Source organism: Ascidia mentula, chromosome 8, assembly GCF_947561715.1.
Source record: "Ascidia mentula chromosome 8, kaAscMent1.1, whole genome shotgun sequence".
NCBI lineage: Eukaryota > Metazoa > Chordata > Ascidiacea > Phlebobranchia > Ascidiidae > Ascidia > Ascidia mentula.
In genome coordinates, this window is record NC_138573.1 from 11,941,479 (window position 1) to 11,961,157 (window position 19,679).

Consider the following 19,679-nt stretch of genomic DNA (forward strand, 5'->3'; position numbering starts at 1 on the left):
CACGAAATTTCAGCTCTTTGGAAAACAACCTTGCAGTTCTTGTGCACTTCTCAGATTTTATTGCTGTCATTTGTAAATAAAAATTGCTTTGCAAAGTTGTATTAAAGCAGCCCCACAGAAATGATACACACATGTCATTGAACTTTAATATTGTAAGAAGACTTAGTAGCTAACAGTACAACATGAAAACCTTAGTCCTTCTCAGCTAAAATAGTGTGTTGTCAACTCCCCTTCTGATAGCACTTGGGAACGTGGGCTATCTCGTCGGATGGTTTAAAATCAGTTGATATGATATGAGTGAGGCAAGACAGAGCAACATCCACCGTCTTCTCCAGGTCCCAGTAAAAGTCTTCTTTTTCTTAACTTTCTTTTCAAGAAAAGTATTTGCCTGTATTTGCTTTACGCCGGCACTTTTCGCTCTGAAGCCACAATAGTATATCTTGCAAGAGAAAAATACATATGTTTGAAAATTACATCAAGGTGTATTTAATTTATTCCACTTAACTTTAATTACTACTCCAGAAAAAGAAATGTAAATCATAAAAAAATACATTGTAGACCTCTATATCACGACGTGAACTGAAGGAACTTTCGTGTGTTTTCGCGTGATCGAATAACACAGGTTGACGAACCACCGTTTTCACACATCGGTGTGAACTATTTTGGACCCTTGTTGGTCAGACAACGCAGATGCGAAATAAAAAGGTACGGATGTATGACGGCACGTGCTGTTCATTTAGAGGTTGCATCCGACCTAACCACAGACGCCTTTAAATTTACGCCCACTAACGGAAGTCTCCCTGGAAGTTGGTGAGAAAATGTCCTTGACGCCAAATTACCTGTTAAGAATTAACCCATCGGTGGGATTGCCGCCGACGGTGACCTGTCCGCGTGGTTGCTACGCCGATACCGCCTGGTTCAGCATGTTGCCAATGAGTTTTGGCAATGATGACTGAGAGAGTATATCCCCGGACAATCGTCTGTGGTAAAATTGACACACTCGGTGATGTAATTTTATTGATGATGTTGTGCTTGCTCGTCGATGATTCTGCGCCACGATGAGTTACGAAACTATTTGATGATAAACACCGTGGTGGTGAGAAGCGTTGGAGTGAAGCCGGCCCGCGGTTCCCTCAGGAAACCCATCACTAAACTCTTTGTTGTGATCTTTACCGCGCAGGAGGATGAGACGGAGTTGTGAAACTGTGAATCTTTGTTCGTTGTAAAATTGGTTTCCCATGTTTGGGGTAGATTCCCAAACCAAAATTTATTACCTACTTTCCGTAGTGTGTCTATGTTTGGCGCAACTCTCGTCGTTGTGTGAGAAACGCCCAGCAACCGTGCAGACCGCGTTGTTAGTTGGTAATGTTTGTTTGGTTTTGCGTTGCTAGTTGTTGTCACATATTTGTAATTAGATTCTTTTTGAATAAGATTCTATTTGAATAAGTTTTACTGGAATAATATTAAGGCAACTGATGGATGCGACGGACAGTCAACTTGATTAAGATCGGTCGCAAAACAGTTTGAAACATCTCATCCATGTTTCGCTCGTCATTGCGAATTGAATGCAATTAGGTGTGTGTTGTGTTCTACGATCTGAGAAAATTACGAACGCGTGAAAATTAGGAGAAAATTAGAAGGCATTTTGTGCAGAGGACTAATTAAGCTGCTGTGTAAAGTAAAGCGCCGCCGATCCACTAGAAACAGCACGTTACAGATATCATGATTGACTGACTTTCATGGATCCTTAAACCTTTGGGAGTGCCTCCCGGTACATCAAGGTTCCGCAGAACCCAGTTTGAGGAGCTCTGTCTTAAGCAACATTCGTGTTGTACAGCTAGAAAACTTTTTTTGAATAACATCCGCGTGGTGGAGCTAGAGGCCTATTTTCAATAACATCCGTGCGGTGGAGCTTGAGGATTATTTTAAATAACATCCGTTTGGTGGAGCTAGAGGATTACTTTTTATGACTTCCGTGTGGTGGAGCTAGATTATCATTTTATATAACATCCGAGTTCTTTTTTAACATGAAAATTAATCGAGTCGGAAACATGTGCGTTCTGCGACAATGGCTTGGAATCGTTGTTGCATTTATTTATTGTGTCTCGTGGTAAAACAACACTGGGAACATGTTTTAGTGCCCAACTTCGCACTTTCTACGCCCTCACTTATTGTTTGGAGTGCATAATAATGAAACTACGTAAGAAAGTTTTTTAAACTGTGCACTGCTTTGTGCCCAATACGCTATGGATGCAAATATGCCAAACAAACTAAATATATGTAAAAAGGTGCTCGTACGCTGCTTAACCTTTACCCACGTAATTTGTCTTTGATTTTTGTTTTTCTTCCTTCTTTAAACTCGCCGTTTATCATTCTCTTTTCAACAAAAAAAAAACTGTTTGAAAGCGTACGGTTTGGTCTAAAGGTTAATACAAAAACTAAATATCAAGTTTCTGCGCTTTCTTTTACATGGTGTCATACAATTACACTTCGTTGGTTTTTTTTACCGCCGGCGCTGCAGCACATTAAGGTCGAATAAGGTAACCATCGGTGTAATTGTTAAGGAGGGGATCTTCTGTGTAACAAAATAAAACAGACAACAACTGGAGTACTTGCGTCAGTTATTAAATGCTTGTTGTAGATTAAGAGGTTAATACGTTGGTATCGCCAAGACCTTAGATTGTTCAATATGATTGTAGAGACACTGCAAGGATTTGGTAATTACAACATTAAATATGTGCAAAATAACTATAACGTTACGTTACCATCGACGACGGTGATAACACTAGCGTAAGTATAGAATTTTCAAATGTTGTTCACACGGTTCGATGGCTTTAAGAATTTCCTTTCTATCGTTCGCTTTGCAAGGCCTGTGCCTGGCATTCCATTCTATCTACTTGCTCGCACGACAACCGCTCTGTAACAATAGAAACGTTATCGTAAAATCCTTGCGTCCCCTCAAACGACATTTGTTAAGAATAAAGTTGCACATATATGTTAGAAGTCACAATCGAAGGAAGTTAGACTTTACGGTTAACAGCGCCACCTATACTGCGCAGATCGCTGCAACACCTTTGTGGTTAATCGGTGACATGTTTTTGTTGTGATTCAACTTGACCCCACCTTCATTGTGATGTAATTTAGGGTTTTCCCGATTGAAACACTTATATCGGGTCACTACAACCGCTTCAGAAAAGGGCAACATATTTATATTTTATAAGGATTTAACGTTGAATTTATTTTAGAGACAAAACCTTAATTATTGGCCCAATAAGACAGCGAAAGGTAAAACCTCATTTGTATTAATACCATTTGTCACCAGACCGCACAAAACAACTTTTGAAGCATAGCTTCTTTACCAACTTTATTGGTCTGGCGCCGTATTTGTTACCAAGGTTATAACAAAAATATACGAAGGGAAATGGAAGAAAAACGCTAAACCTTTGAAATACAATCACTAATTAATTATAAAAATTCATCCAACAATAAACATGTCGCGACAGTTTAGTTCTATAATACAGATATAGCGTATCGTGTTAAAAGAAATCACTCACTGCTGCATTAATTGTGGGTAGTATTTGTTCAAAGTAAAAATAAGGTTGGGGACAAAAGCACATATGGTAAAATGGAGTTCGTGACCATAAAATTGACTGCCACAGTAAATACATTCACTTTGTACATTTAGTATAGAAGCCAGAAGTAGCATTACAACAAATTGAAAACAAAATTGTAAATGAAACATGTACCAAAGCGACGTGGCTTCACTTGTAAGTGAATATTCGAATGTAAAGGCTTCATAACTTACACAGTGATATGAAAATAATGTGACTGCGATTCGTTCGAACTCTCTGATGAATTGGTGTTTGTCATACTGTTGGACTCCACCATTCGTTCAACTTCGTCAAACACATTTTCGTTGTAGCCGGAGTGGGCGTTGTTAACCCTTGTTCTAATATAAGTTTGATTTACAAGTAATAGAGGATTATTCGCACCATTTTCGCTGCTTGTGTTGCTGGTACTTGCTTCATAACTTGAATATCCGGGAGTTGCATTGTCCAACCGGGTCTCGAAAACATTCTTTTGGTTTTCAAAAACGATGTTTACATTTACTGATTGTTGTTGTTGCAGTAGCTGGATGTTGTTGAAATTATCCCGAAAGCAAATTTCTGATGGCACATATTCGGAAGACGAAGAATTAGTTGCGTCCGCGATTTCCATATCACATTCACTGAAAAGTCCTGCCAGGTAACAATTTGAGTCGAAAGAATCGTCGCTGTTGAGTGGAGAATCGTACTCAAAGTTTCGGTGTATTGTAACAACCTCGATATCCTAAGACATAAATACGTGGTTTTAGCTGTGTTGACCTCACTAAATTACATTTACGTGGAAACGCGTATAAATATTATGGTAATTTGGGCTTTTCGAAGTCTAAGGGTAAATCACTACGAAGGGAATTTTAACTAAATTGTGTGAAAAAAAAGTGGGATTTTTTTGGATTTCAAAAACAATTTGTTTTTGCAGTGAAAAAACATATTTTAATTGATTCGAAATGAAGACGTTTGAGTATTAACAAGCATAAAGTCAGTGTTATGTACTGTGTGATGTTGTTTTTTTATCAAAAACATTCATTGCCGAGTCACTTACATCGGTAGAAAACTTGTAACTTCTGAAAAAGTTGGTCGTCTCCGCAAAGCTGATGCGTTCACTTGAATTCCACTTCCAACAACGCTGCATTGTTTCGTAACTGAAAGTAAAGATTGCGACACAGTAATACACTGGGGAAAGACGAAAACAATTGCAGTTATTTTTTGTTGTTTCAACAAAATGGCAATTAATTGTTGGCATTTGATCGTTGTGCATAATGCCAACCCAACTGCTATTAAGTGAGAACAGGATGTGGCTGTAATTGGCCACCATTATAAAAACGCAATTTGATGCTGTAATAATCACAAAATTAATCTTATTGGCTTGACGCTGTGGTGGTGGGCGTGAACTGCTCTTTCGCAACAACACGATTAGGGAATAACAAATAATAAGAACTAACATTTCTCTTGATGCGAATGGTGGTCTTGTTAGTCTTGTCCCATTGCGTAAGAGATTATATAAATGTCTCCAGTGGACATCGGGATAAGGTTCGTCGCCGAGACTAAATATTTCCCACAAAAGTATTCCATACGACCATCTGCAATAAGAGAATGTGTAGCTTTCACCAAACCTGCGTTTTGTCCACGAAAGTCCTTAGCCACAAGTTGTCATGACAGAAAGTACAATATAAAACGATTTCATATGCTGAGTGGGTTGTAGTGGTACGACTATAAAGTTTAAGGCACTGTTTCTTAACTGCCCGTCGCAAGTTTTTCATTTTTACATTGTCTGGATTTCTTCTGGCGCACAGTGCGTAATTCGTTTCTATTAATAACCTAATTTCATTGCGATTTAGCTTAAATTTTTACAAAATTACCGGACTAAAAAAACTTCAGAAACTTGACCGGTCTGCAAGTAAATAAATGTTGAAAACCGCTGGTTGAAAGTATTAAATAATAAAACGCCTATGTTCACTTACACATCCGAAGCGACAGAAAACTTATCATAAAGCAGAGCTTCTGGAGCTGTCCATTTGGCCGGTTTTTCCTGCAAAATGATAAGTTTACACAACAATTCTTTATTTTCTATCTATGCTGGAGGTTGGAAAGTCATTACAAAACGCTTCTGTTAAAGAAACTTCCTAGATATAGAGCGGAGTGGAAACAATTTTTTTGTAATTTTTACCCGTCTCGTGCAAGCTCGGTAATAGTTTTTGTTCTCCATCTGCTTCGAAAGTCCAAAGTCCCCGATTTTCACAACATTTTGTTTCGTTAGCAAGATGTTTCTCGCGGCTAAGTCGCGATGCAAAATCTGTTGGGTCGAAGAAATTTGATAATAGCGTCTCAAAAACTGTTTCCGCATTTGTCAAACCTTTCTGCTCGACAAATGTTCCATGCCGAGAGATATTTGGAGGGCAAACGACAGTAACAGCCCAAAGTCACTGCATGTTTTGCGGTTAGCGAGTTTGCCGCCCCGCCCCGTCAAAAGGGTCTTAAATTTCAGCACATACGATCGTAAATTTCCTCCTTCAGCCAGCTCCATCAGTAGCATCGGTGCAAGCTGCACGCGCCGCTAGAACAAAAAGAAATATGAAGCGCTTTTATCATTTTTCTGGTCTTTGCGTTTTGGCGTCGGCCTGGTTTTTGCACAAGCCGCGAGATTTACTACAGAAAGGAAACGGCGGAAGTCGTATGCAATACTGCAGCGGCGTGCAAGTATTTGCACCCTGCATGGTATAGCTCTATAGTAAATCTCCGAAGCCCATGTAAACAGTTGGAAAGTTGTGTTCGTATCAACGAGACTTACACTGTCGAAAGTCGCGTCCAGGATGCATGTTCCAACCAAAGAAATAACGTTTTCATGCTGGGCGGATTTTATGATAGTTTTTGCCTCTTCCACAAGTGCACGAAAATCGCACTCCCGAAACCCATCTATTTGCACCAATACATAAGTAGCTGTGGTGCAAGAAAATAATAAAGTTCACAGTGGACATGATTTTTACCGCGCAACACTTTCACTGCTACCGCCTCCACTTCACCACTGTCTGCTGTCAAATAACCTTTGAACACGTGTCCAAAGTTGCCACTGCCGATCACATTGTCCGTCCAACCACTTTGTAACCTATAACAGATTGGTTGTATTAAAATCTAACCATACAGAGTTTGAATAAAAATATATTGTCGTGTTGTATTAATTCCAAACCAAGGACAAGTTTGTATGTTCTGAAATAGGTAAGTTTGAACGGTTTATTTTTAGAACAAGCACATGCCTTAAAAAACGCTTTGTGGGTAAGCTAATCAGCGACAACAATGGCACACATGCAATATGGTAAGGGGACCTATTACCTGTCGCGAGAAATTTCCTTTGTGGCGACAAGCTCTATGGCGTCTTTAGAAATGGCGGGAAAAGTTTCAAGCTGCGTGAGAAAAAACGCACGTGGTTAGCTTGACGTTTGGCTTTGCGGCATCGTAGCTCCAAATAACAGCAGAGCATTTATTGCAACCAGAATAAAGTCGGTAAAATTTACAATACACAGGACTGCTCTAGGAATGGTGATTCTACTGATATTTTCCATATTATCGTATCCATTTTACATACCACGGTAAACCTGTATACATCGTGTGCAATAGGAGGTGTTTCACCAGTCTTGTGTTCAACCACTTCATTCAGCACTTCCTCCGGCAATTTATTTCCTTCTAACCTCTCGACAAATAACCCGTTGCCAAGCAACTGTTTGTTATTCCTCCTGGTCCCTCTTTGCCAAGCAAAGTTGATTGCGATTGTAATTCCGAATATGAAGATGGGCAGAAGTAGAACGAACGGCAACAAAATCATGTCGGTTGGTTTCTCGGGTGCTCTGTGTGCCACAACTATTTTCTTTTCATTTTAAATTTACAAACAAATGCTTTGCGGTTAATGTTTCAGCAATTCTCTAAATTTACCATAAAACCCTTAAATTATTTGTCACAAAAGTAACTAATTCGAAGAAATTTAGTGAAATATAACATATTAGGCCCCTAACCAGTTTCGGGAATAGGTCCGTCAATAAAAAACTTGTGTTCAAATTCACCGACGGAATTTCGGACATTACAGATGTAGCTGCTTGCGGCACAAGAAACGCTGACCTGCAACAATGAAATCAAACGGTTGCTTTGGTTCTAGAATTAGAAGTGAAATCACATTCTTTTTATAACTCGAGGAAGCCATACAAACACTCGGATGGCAATAACACAGATCCATTAATAAACTTTAGACATGTGAGACGTATATCGTAGACGTACGAAGAATAAATTATTTGTTACATACGCTTTTACGTCGTTACAATTGCAAAGTTAATATTTCATTTTCTTATTGCTATGTTTTTAGTTTAAAATCGATTCATTTAAACAAGAAAAAATACCCTTTCTTCCCCTTCCAAATCTTGAAGAGTTGTTTTTTCCACTCCATTGTGGGTAAAAATTTGAGTCCAAGTTACGTTTACTGGAGAAACTGGGATCACGTGATACCCACACGACAGCTGCAGGATATCAGTCATATTTGTACACGATATGTTCGTGTATGTGTTGATTGATGAGAGGTGATTTTCGTCGTACCGCTTCACAGGTGGACTGAGACCGTCTAAAATATATGACAGCGCAGCGATAAAATGTAATGTATTTTTATGTTCGTTTTTTATGTGTTCCCACCTCCGTTTTTTACCATCATCCTGATTATTTGTTTTTGTACAACTACTCCCGTATCATTCCGTATAATTTGACAGGAGTATAATCCGCTGTCTGAAGTTTTGACTCTCTTTATTCTAAGCTTGGATCCGAAAATGTACGGTTCGTTCTGACACCCAAAGGCTTTAAACTAAAAGATGAAAACCACAAGTTACGTAAAACGTTTGATATTTTTGAATTAAGGATTGATGCAAATACCCTTTTTCTTGCACTGACGACGTGTTCGTTTTTGGTCCAGCGAATTATGAGATAAGGAGCTCTTAGGTTTATGCGTTGAAAACTTTCCTTGCGGTAAGCCACGTTGCGGCATTCCAACACAACAGATGACCCAGCATTATTCAGACTAACTGAAGGCTTATAATTTCTCCATTGATATTGACCGCCTGAAAATGCCAATAAAATGTTAAACGCATATCTTGGTTCACGAACAGTATCAGGTTTTTATGCAACAATAAAACTAAAAGTAAACATTGCGAATTACTGTTTTCTATGCAATTGGTTAGTGTTTAAATCAGACATGGACAGACTCCGGCCTGTGTGGCCCAATCTGGGCCTTCAATTCGGTCTGCCAGGTGTTATATAAGTTAAAGCAGTTTGTTTAATTTTAGTGCACGTTGTTTTTGCTTTTTAATTGCAAACGCATTTTTAACTCGCAACATTAATAAACGACTTTTTGTTGCAAATATTTGAAACTATAGTATAATTATGAATACTATTCACTTTGCTTGTAACTTGATAAACTTATTATTATCTACATCTCTTGTGCCTTAGCTGTTTCAATGTTGGAACTGCATAATTGTTTGTTGACTTGACATCAAAAGTGTGATACTAATCGTAAACAATCTAACAGAAATTTTTCGCAAAAGAACAATAACCTCCTGAGGTTGTTTGAAAAAGCAATGTTTCAGTTTATTTTACTTGCCTTCGTCGTATGTAGTTGGGAGTTCAAACCTGCGCTGAAGTTTTCTGCACCACCTAATATGACCTTTGTAGCCTTTACGGGCTTCAGAGAAGTTACTCACGTCTGGAAACATAATCGGTATCTAAACAAGATACAAGAACGGTTTCTTATTAGGGACAATTCCTGCAATCGTTGTTTGCAACAACATCCATAAAACAAACCACTATTTCCATTTTTTTGCCTTAGTGAGTGTACGTTTAATTGCCTTTCTGGAGCAGTAAGTTTAATCAAGAAGATGCCAGCTAATAAAATGGGATTAACAGACTAGATTTGTGGACTTTGCTTAAAATGGATCTATGAACTTGATCTATCAAGTTAATACGATATGTTGTTGAGTTAAGTTGCAACTAAAACTCTCACACAACAAATTTTAGAAATGAAACATAGAGAAGTCATTACCAGCAGAACTAGGATTATTTGTACAACTCCTTGTCGTCCATTTATCATAATTTTCACGAGAGAAGTTTCATCGTAATCAACTGCTTGTTCTCTACTGCTTTCAGAATAATCCACGTGGCAAAGAGCATTCCGTATTCTTGTACATGTTTTGCTGCTGGGAGCAAGCAAAGACGCACGTAGTGCCTCTAATTTTATATTTCTGCAAATAGTTTAAGAGACTATACTTATAACTTGCAAATACAAATGTTAGATATCTTACCAAATAATATTAGCTGTCAACCGACTTCATTGTGGCACAAATGCCGCGTTGGCCACGGTGTTACAGACCAGCACCGGTGTCAGTTTTCATGTTTCCTGCATTGCTTTTCACTGATTACAATATTAAACGTCACATTTCTGACAGGTGCAAGATGTGAAAAAATTTGTTTAATTCTTCAGCTCAGTTTATATGGTGCAATTATGTCACTGTCACTAGAAAATGTTTGTTCAGCTACAGTCATTGTTATTGCTCAATAAACTTAAACTGACATTCAGTTTTGTTTATAAGCTTGTTTATTTGCAATATGATGCGATAAAGATGGGTGTACATTGAAAGTTACTGTTAATAGCCGCTGTTTTTTTGTAATTTTCGGTAGACTATATATGTCCGTGTTGCATTTACACTAGCCTGTTCATTGATTTCAGATTTCGACGTAGAGTGTTTGCTGCAATATGGCTGTAAAACACTTGTGTCAGTGATTGCATCTTTGACATTTTTCGGGACATTTGAGAAGAAGAAAATGATTTATTTTTGAGATATCACATATTTTATCATGTGGGTCAGACAAGAATTAACAACGTTATTCATAGACCTACTTTGATAATCCCGTATATGGGCCACGAAGCACATCATACTACATGGAATTTCATGAGGCCAAAATCACCGCGTATTTTTTTATCCAATTATGGAAATAATGAGGTCAGTAACTTTTGTCCGGGGGAGTGGTTAGTCAGTTTTCATCTTTTCGTACGTACCTCAAGCGCTTTCGCTATTTATAACTAGGCTACTATTTTCTGATAGAACCTTTTCGTAAAACTTTTCCATGTTACAACCCAGCTAACAAATTAACGAGTTATCTGCGGTTATTATTTTGGAATAATGAACGGTAAATGTTCAAACTTTTAAATCTCCAAATGTTAAGTCATATCATGTAAAGGTTACATATTCTACGCTTTACTATGCACTAATAGTTGGTAACTGATTTTCACCATTGTTTTTGGAGCATTACCTTTTTGGACCTATGTTCGTTTATTCATTGGCGTAGTCAGGATAGAGCCAAAGGGGCCATATGGCCACTCCAAAATATCAAGGAAAAAAAGATTCGCATGTGACTTTCTTTATAAATACCTTATTTATGACTTCATTTCTTTAGGTCATGAAGGTAGGCCCTTGACAAGAACATTTACGTGATTTATGCACCGTGATTAGATATTTAAAACCAGACAATTTTACTCCATCAAACCCCCAAAATATTTGACACAAACCAAATTTTGGGCTGGTTAGTGGTGACGCCACTAATTTAATTTTGTACGTGCATCAATTCTTTTATTTTAGCAATATTTGGAGAGATTTTTATTGACATTCAGGGAAAATTATGGGAAATCCCCATTTTAAAAATTGTCTTCACGTGAGGGAGGTGAACTTCTAGTAGAGTGTAACTTGTCATAAACTAACAGTATATGTTGTTATGAAGGATTGCGTGTTTCACACTACAGTGACGTATTTGTCACAGTTAAAACTATTGTTTTTTAATTTGATTGCACAGGTCTGAATTTTTTTTATTTTCTCCTTTCTGAATAATACATTGTACGCAAAAAAGCTTTCTAGACTGGCAAATGTTTAATTTGATAATACATTTTTCATTATTTATACATCTACACCACAGAAATTTAAAGTTATTAGAACACACATTGCATTATATGAAAGTTATAAACTTATGCCAGTTGCTGTCATAAGTATTAGCTGTTTAGAGGCTTACGTTACAGCTATCTAGTTTTATTTCATGTACAGTTGTTACAGTCTGTGGAAGCTTGGAACAGAATTGCTCCTTGCAATGCCACGCCGTGGAAGGTATCATGGTAAGTGCCCAACTTGTTTTGTGATTTAATTTTGGACTTAACGCAGTTGAGTCAGTGTATTAGTTTAAAAGCTTTGCTCTATTTTTGTGTAATTTGTTTGAAATATAAGGGTTATATACTGTTTTTGTACCAAGGCTGACAGGTGGTATTTCTCCTTTTCTGGCACATAACATAAAAGTGATAAATATAAGTATATTTTCGATCTTTAACTTGTGTTAAAAATTAAGGTACACGATGGAAAAGTGGTTTTCGTGATGATCCTTTCATTGATTTCAAATCTTCTTCAACTAGAGGTCATAGTCATGACTTAAGTCGAAATATGGAACATGACCAATACAAATCCCATTCTGACCATCCGGGCCCATCCAGAAGGAATAACAAATATGGGGGAAGGTCGGGAAAAGAAATAGGGATGTATTTTGCTGCTAGAAGCAAACTAAAAAAGAAGGAACAAGAAAAACAAAATGTATGCAACACAATCTGTGTGTATGTTATGACCTTTAAAAGTCTACTTTTAAAAAAATTAGTAACCAAACAAAGTGATCGGAATGACTTGCTTGCCATGACTGATCATTATTTTTTTAGAAATAATTGTTGTATGATCAGACCAATTAAAGTGCATACTACAATGTAAATGTATGGTAAATGTCTTGGGTACCAAACTGTCATTTTCAATTTTAGAGGCGTCACAAGATCATTTGGACTACAAAAAATTAATACAAAAAAAACTAATTTAAATGGCATAGGTACACACTATTTCCAATAGTGTATTGCACTGGAATTTTGGGCCCTGATAATTTTAAACAAAAACATTCTCCAATAGTGCCATTGATTCCTTTTAATCACAGACTAAAATTTGTACCCATTTTTTAACAAAAAAATATTGAAAATGTCATGATAGATTCATTGTTGCAAGTTCAGTGAATCTTTACAAGTCATTATTCACTAAAGTGTTTGCAAACCACCAGCATAAACGTTGTGCCCCCAATCAGGTGCTTTTTTGTTTTTGAAAATGTTTTGATACTTTTTAAGGTTGCTAAAGTAACAATGAATCCAAGACAAATGGGAATGGCTCACTCAGCTTTGCAGCAAGTTCAACAAAGCTATGAGTATGAATAACTTTATTTGTGTAAAAAAAGTTTGTAGATCTTTTCTCATAGAATGTTGGACATAATTTCAACCGACTTTTTAGTGGTTTTGACAACCTAAAAAATATCTGATATTTTCTAGGCTAGAAGAAGACACAGAACATTCTGACCATCTGAGCATTGGAAAGGTTGGTTGAATGCTTTTAAGCCACATATATATATTAATTATGTACTATACTGATTAAACAATGCAGCAAACTTCACAGTATTGATTAGTTGTTTATATTTTGTAAAGGAAGATTTGGAAATTGGTGGAAAGCAAGGGTTTCAGGACAAAAGTTGGTCATTGGATAATTGTTTTTTTACCTGTTTGAGTGTATAAAAAATTTTGCACATTTTTTTACAACAGAATATGCTTGGTTTCATACCCAAAGTGGCAACATCGATCTGGACAACCAACTTTATGAGGAATTTTCGAAAAAGAAAAGCTCACACAACTTTATAAAAATGAAAAAAGTTCGGGAGAAACTTCCATCTCATAAAATGCAGAAGGTAAGTCTTGCTGTAAGACCAATGGTCTTCATCAAACCTGTTTGTTTTGTGTGCAGGAAATAATGGATTTAATCAACTCCAACAAAGTTATTGTGATCAGTGGTGAAACTGGATGTGGTAAAACCACTCAGGTTGGATAATTGTCATTTATCTTCCATCATACTTATTAATTCAAAGCAAAATTTCATTTTAAGGTTCCTCAATACATTCTTGACGATGCAATATATCGGGGTGTTGGATCATCGTGCAAGATTGTGTGTACTCAGCCCAGAAGGATTTCTGCAATCGCGGTATGCTTGTAAACATTGTTAACAATTATGAGTTTAACCAAGTACCACTTGTGAAGGTAGCAGAAAGGGTTGCCAAAGAGCGAGATGAAATGTGTGGTGAAAAAAACAGTTGTGGATACCAAATTAGGTTACAAAGTAGGTTGCCAAGGCCACAGGGTTCTATTCTCTATTGCACAACTGGAATTCTTGTCCAAGTAAGTGTTTTCATTTTGAATTTTTTTTTGCTTTATCAACTTTGACATATTGCTTCAGTGGCTTCGTTCTGACCCAACCTTGTCACAAGTCAGTCATGTTGTACTTGACGAGATTCATGAAAGAGATCTTTTGTCCGATATTTTAATAACTATTGTCAAAGAAATTTCCTCCATACGGTAAGTTATCATGTACTTATCCAAACAAAACATCCATTTAAACCAAAGTTAATATTACATATTTTGCTATTGCAGTGAGGATATTAAGATTATTCTGATGAGTGCCACTCTTAATGCAAATTTGTTTGCCTCCTATTTTAATAATTGTCCGACTTTTAACATTCCAGGGTTTACTTACCCTGTTAAACAATTTTTTCTTGAAGAAACAATGGAAATGTTGAGGTCAGTGTTCATTAGGTTTATACTTGTTAATTCTGTCATAGAAACATTAGCATACATTAAGAGTGTAGTTGCTGTTGGTTCCTGGTAATTGCTGTTGGGAGGTTTTATACTCGTTAGGGTGTGTTTTTTTAGCAATGTATTTTTCTTAGATATCAACCACCTGATGAGGCTTTCAACGAACTAAACCATGTAGCTTCTAGAAAAGGCAGTAGGTGGGATAGAAAGTTGGATATAGAAGAGCGCCAATCACTCCAAAAGAATAGAGAACTGTATATAAATAACTTATTTGATTATCGGGACAAGCTATGTGAAAAGTAAGTTTGTGATCTTTGTTGTGTTAAGGGAAAGTAAAATTCAACTTACTTTTTTTATAAAATATGACAAAAAATCCTAAGTCGTCTGTCTGTTTCAAGTTTTTACAACATATATATTTCGCCTGTCTGTGCAGGCATCATCGGTATCGCTAAAAACAACACAACAACGCAGTTAACCAACAGTAATACAATCTGTTACTGAGTCTCTGTCAGCCATAGAGATTATACAGGCGAAGAAATTAAACTCTCATTTTTGCATGTTTTTGTATGAGGTTTTGTTTTGAAAACTCAGTAAAGCCTTTTTTGCCAAATAAAATCAGAGAATGATAGGATGTTTCAAAAACGTTTTCCGCATAGTGTGGATAGAACTTGTGTAACAGATGAAAAACAGTGCAATAGCTTTATTGAGACAATTGCTTTATTTCAGTAGTGTCACTCTGCTATTAATAACAACTTTAGTAGAAATATTCTGATCTAGAGTAATGCATTCAGTTTATCTCCATTTTTCCAAAAAATCCATAGTACTTACTGTTTTTGCTTTTAAGAATGTCACAAGAAGACAGTGAAGCAATTTGTGCAATGGATGCATATCTTCAAAAAAATATGGACACTGAACTGATTGTCTCGCTCATAAAACATTTAGTTCGAAATCCTTTGGCAAATGAAGCTGCTGCTGGTGCAATGCTTGTATTTTTACCTGGATGGGAAGACATTAAAAAATTACATGAGAGTATAACAAAAGACGTTGCATTTTTTAGACCAGGTACAAAAATATTACACCTTTAAATACATATGCTTGAATGTTATAAAGTCAATTTTTTGAAATGGACCATAAGCGAATAACTCAAAAAGCTCAAAAAAGTAAATTACCACAAGATCAAAACAATTTCGTTTAAATACTAACTAGTGCTATTCGCAAGATATTAATTAGAAACTGATTTGTTTAACAAAAAGTGTTCAGTTTAATGTTTTAATTATAATACATTCTGTTGCAATATAGAAAAATTCAGAGTTATCCCTCTGCATTCCATGATGCCATCAGCAAACCAACAAGAAGTGTTTGATAGACCACCAGAGGGTGTAACGAAAATTGTTATTGCTACAAATATTGCAGAAACAAGGTTAGTTAATTTGTTTGGGTTCCCATGGCCTGCGTAGCTGACTTTTACTGTATTTGGTAAAACCATTATAAAAAAAATTGTATTTAGTTTGCATTTCAATATGACAAAAATGGCAAGGTTAAAATGTGGTCAAATGTAGGCAAAAAACTGCATTCCCCCAAAATTGTAAGTTTTGTTCATAACAAACTTATGTCTGTAGCATCACCATTGATGATATTGTGTATGTAATTGATGGTGGAAAAATAAAAGTAAACAACTTCAATCATGCCAAAGATCTTAACACACTTGGTGCAGTTTGGGAGACCAAGGCAAATGCAAGACAAAGAAAAGGCCGAGCTGGAAGGTTAGTTGGTGACAAACTTCAATTTGGACAATCTTGATCAGTAGTTCCCAACCTTTCATGGTGTTGGCAGTAGCCATTGTCAATCTATAGCTGTTCTGTTTTTAAAATTGTTGAAAAACTGTGTTTGATTTGTTATTATTTCTATTGCGTTGTGTGATTGCGTAGGATTTGGCCTAATGTGTAATTGTTGTACATAATGAAAGTAAAGTTGAAGAAATGTTGTGCCTCATATTTGCAGAGTGCAGGCGGGTTACTGCTTTCATTTGTTTACAAAACTTCAAGAAGAACAATTAGCAGAGTTCATGGAACCAGAAATTCTACGAACGCCACTTGACCAAACTTGCCTTCAAATAAAAGTTTGCTTTATTATTGTTAATGAAGGCAAAGTGAGTAAACAAAGTGTAATTTTTAGATTTTGCAACTTGGTGGTTTGCATTCTTTCCTGAGTCGTGTGATGGAAGCTCCTGCAGAAGAATCAGTTGAATTATCAATAAATAAGCTTACAGCAATGGGTGCTCTTGACCATAAAGAAAATTTAACTTCCTTGGGATATCACCTTGCGAGGTTGCCAGTTCCTCCTCAAATTGGTCAGTAAATTTTCTACTAAAGCTTGAGTTTATTGATTGAAAAATTATTTAGCGTAAATCATTATCGAGATTACATTGTATAATACTGAAAAAACTCTCGTTTTATTTTGTGAAACAACCTAACTTTTTGGAAAACTACCTATGATGGCAGTTTAGTACTTTTGTATTCACTTAACATGTTGCTATGATATGGTGTGGTGTCAATGTCCATTGTAAGTGTAGTTCCACTTCAAAGGAATCAATAACAAAGGGGCTGCAGACATTAGTAACTTCATCAAATAACAGTACTACTTTTTTGTTGAAATAATCACAGTATATACAATTAGAAAAAAGACCTCGTTGATAAAGTATTAGAATCACCAAACAGTCTTATGGGCAACAAAGACTTTTTGCAACAAGTAATACATGAAAAACACTAGGTTGTTTATAAAAGAAAAATTATGATCATTACGACAAAGGATTTACGGTTTTTCTTATATATTGTGTAACATGTACAATGTATCTATAATACACATTAATAACTCCCTATAATTTTTCATGAAAATATTGGTATTATCCCATACAAGGCTATTTTCCTACCTAACAGGCAAAATGCTATTGATGGGATGCATTTTCGATTGTCTTGATCCAATCTTAACCGTTGCTGCTTGTCTTAGTTTTAAACAACCATTTGTGTTTCCTCTGGTAAGCAAGTGTGTGCATCTACTTTAGGTAATTAAATTTCAAATTATGGGTCTTGGTTTTCCAGGGCAAAGAGAAACAGGCAGATGCACAAAGAAAGTTGTTGGACAAAGAACAAAACAGTGACCATCTGATGCTGGTGGAAGCTTACAATGGTTGGATACGAGAGGGAAGATATTCTGCTCAAAGTTATTGTTGGAGATATTTCTTGTCCCCTTCTATTTTGCGAGTATGTTTTATTGTAAAGGACGCATGAACGTAAAACGATAATTTAAGTGATTCTAGAGCAAAAGTCTCATTTTTGTTTGTTTCCACTTACATGAAATGAATTTTTACTACTGACAATCTGTACACTCTGCAGAAACTGATGATGCCTTTTTTAAGGCGAAATAGGTTTTTCTGCTAACATCTTTAGAGCTGTCTGCCTGTTTGAATTTTACAGTTTTGCTTAGTAATGAACTGTTTATTGTATAAAATCATGCTTCCGTTGCGACTATTGTTGTATTGTTTTACTATTTACACTAATTTATTTGAAGATGATAAAAGAAATGAGAGGTCAGTTTTCTGAATATCTGCGTGACACTGGATTTGTTTTACGTGGATCGCAGCAGAGAATGAACAGACTTTCCGACCAACCAGAGGTTTGTGTCCAAATGTTTCCATCAACTAAAAAGAGCTATTTCGTCTGAAAATAATACAATGCGTTGTCAAATAGTTAACCGTTCTGCTGGTAATGTTGTACTGAAAGCAGTTTTTCTTTAGGGTAATGTGTTAGTGCAAGAATAATTAAAAAATTTCAAAGATTTAAGCAGGACACATTTTTCTGCAGATCGTGAAGGCGGCAATTTGCGCCGGACTTTATCCAAACGTTGCAAAAATGTTCAAAGGCAAACCTCAACGTCCGCCCAAGATAAGTTCACAACGGGAAAGAAGCCTTTCTATTCATCCCAAATCTGTGAATAGTCAGAAGAGCAGCAATCGATTTAAAGAATTGTGGTTGTGTTACTACGAGAAAGTTCAGAGCGCCCAGGTAACAATTCACATGAATTTCAAAATAAAAACAATATTTTTAACATTGATTTTTTCGTACATTTGTTTCATTTCACCGAAAAAGTCAGTGAAACACAGGATATTTGTGTTTAGTTTTTTTTTACCACACCGGGATTTGAACCCTGCATATCCTGGGCACAAATACCGATCAGGTTTTTTTCTTGGTATTTGGATCGGGCGCTTGACCAATGCTGCCAATCACCGCAGCTGAATTGTTAAAACACGTTTTTCTTCAGATTAACTTGTACGACACTAGTGAAATTTCGCCCTATCCGATCCTGTTCTTTGGAGGCGACATAAACACTTTCCGCGACGAGGATGGCCATAATATGATTTCAGTGGACAAATGGATCCAATTTCGAGCAGAACCCGACGTAGCAAGAACAGTTTTGGCAAGTTTTTTTTTTACTCGTGTTTTCGAAGTGAATATCTTCGTAAAATTTACAAACGATAACTTTACAGGAGCTGCGTGATGAATTGGACAAAATTCTTGCGAAGAAAATTAAAAGTCCGTTTAACAGTCTCGACGATGCGGATCACGCTGTAGTTCAAGCAATTGTTAACCTGCTGTTGAATAAAAAATAGTGTTTTTTTTCAAGAACAACCGTTGATGTTCGATTTGTTTAGGTTTAGTTTGTCACCGCAATGTTCTGCGACTTTCAGTGATTAGTTTGCTTGAAATTGTTTCAATGCGTAAGCCGACGTTACATAGGATAAAATGACAGAATCATATATCGGAATGAGACGAAACACCGAACTTGTATAGTTAAAATCATATTGTTAAGTCTGATGCCAGTGGCAGGCTAATCTTCAGTAACTGACCTGACAAAAAGTAACGCAGATTGTTTTCAACCAACGTTTCGTCTGCGCAGAGTTGGATTTCAAGCTTGCTTGTAAATACTTTCGATGCAAAGATGGCGTTGTTGGTCGTTTTCCAATTTGTTCAATCCTGAAATTACGCCATGAGAGTTTTCTGGTGGCCTGGATTTATTGGGTGATCTAAAGGCATGTGCCTTGTTTGCTTAATTGTTAATCCGGCACTGGTCATGCCAAGTGACGAAACTAATCAGGTTCTGATTGCTGTTTCGCAAGAACGAAGATTATTTTCTACACAAAATCACTATAATTTCATGATTGCTTATACTTGGTAATGTTTGTTCTGTTTGTCGCCACTAGGAAAAGGTTGCGGAGCATTGGGCTACATATATCGTACAATGAAATAAGGACAGTACGGTATATAATATTATATAAGATGTTATCTCTTAAAATACGGTAT

At 36.5% G+C, this 19,679-nt stretch overlaps 2 protein-coding genes and 1 long non-coding RNA gene across 3 annotated transcripts; 1 reads left to right on the forward strand and 2 right to left on the reverse strand.

The window, feature by feature from the left end:
- Positions 1-3,801: 3,801 nt before the first annotated feature.
- On the reverse strand, positions 3,802-9,800 carry LOC145911961 (fibroblast growth factor receptor-like). The gene is made up of 16 exons (XM_082999390.1): positions 9,667-9,800; positions 9,229-9,349; positions 8,505-8,689; positions 8,271-8,436; positions 7,985-8,202; positions 7,607-7,709; positions 7,183-7,454; positions 6,930-7,000; positions 6,587-6,705; positions 6,391-6,515; positions 5,956-6,156; positions 5,770-5,895; positions 5,564-5,631; positions 5,045-5,182; positions 4,624-4,744; positions 3,802-4,320 (listed from the first exon to the last, which is right to left on the reverse strand). Exons 1-16 carry the CDS (start codon positions 9,712-9,714, stop codon positions 3,802-3,804), a joined length of 2,601 nt encoding a protein of 866 aa, XP_082855516.1. The 5' UTR covers positions 9,715-9,800.
- A 1,598-nt stretch (positions 9,801-11,398) lies between these two features.
- LOC145912419 (ATP-dependent DNA/RNA helicase DHX36-like) lies at positions 11,399-19,232 on the forward strand. Its single transcript, XM_082999879.1, has 23 exons — positions 11,399-11,784; positions 12,012-12,250; positions 12,817-12,893; positions 13,015-13,060; positions 13,168-13,210; positions 13,282-13,424; positions 13,481-13,555; positions 13,619-13,714; positions 13,771-13,908; positions 13,967-14,085; positions 14,161-14,307; positions 14,457-14,621; positions 15,167-15,384; positions 15,622-15,742; positions 15,942-16,085; positions 16,324-16,441; positions 16,498-16,672; positions 17,259-17,356; positions 17,421-17,582; positions 17,890-17,994; positions 18,183-18,383; positions 18,640-18,795; positions 18,866-19,232. The coding sequence occupies exons 1-23, from the start codon at positions 11,709-11,711 to the stop codon at positions 18,986-18,988; spliced, it is 2,985 nt and encodes a 994-aa protein (XP_082856005.1). The 5' UTR covers positions 11,399-11,708; the 3' UTR covers positions 18,989-19,232.
- Positions 17,908-19,348, reverse strand: LOC145912422 (uncharacterized). The gene is made up of 3 exons (XR_014403299.1): positions 19,226-19,348; positions 18,247-18,306; positions 17,908-18,038 (listed from the first exon to the last, which is right to left on the reverse strand). It is a non-coding gene; the product is annotated as an uncharacterized LOC145912422 (long non-coding RNA).
- Positions 19,349-19,679: the final 331 nt, after the last annotated feature.

What these genes read in the sequence shown, in the direction of transcription:
- LOC145912419 (XM_082999879.1), top strand. Translation starts at nt 11,709, where the DNA reads ATGTACAGTTGTTACAGTCTGTGGAAGCTTGGAACAGAATTGCTCCTT. An exon ending in CAACTGGAATTCTTGTCCAA is followed by an intron (nt 13,909 to 13,966) that starts GTAAGTGTTTTC and finishes ATATTGCTTCAG; the next exon opens with TGGCTTCGTTCTGACCCAAC. An exon ending in AGAAAAGGCCGAGCTGGAAG is followed by an intron (nt 16,086 to 16,323) that starts GTTAGTTGGTGA and finishes TCATATTTGCAG; the next exon opens with AGTGCAGGCGGGTTACTGCT.
- LOC145911961 (XM_082999390.1), bottom strand. Translation starts at nt 9,714, where the DNA reads ATGATAAATGGACGACAAGGAGTTGTACAAATAATCCTAGTTCTGCTG. An exon ending in CGGACCTATTCCCGAAACTG is followed by an intron (nt 7,455 to 7,606) that starts GTTAGGGGCCTA and finishes AAAAGAAAATAG; the next exon opens with TTGTGGCACACAGAGCACCC. An exon ending in TTTTCTGTCGCTTCGGATGT is followed by an intron (nt 5,183 to 5,563) that starts GTAAGTGAACAT and finishes CTCTTATTGCAG; the next exon opens with ATGGTCGTATGGAATACTTT.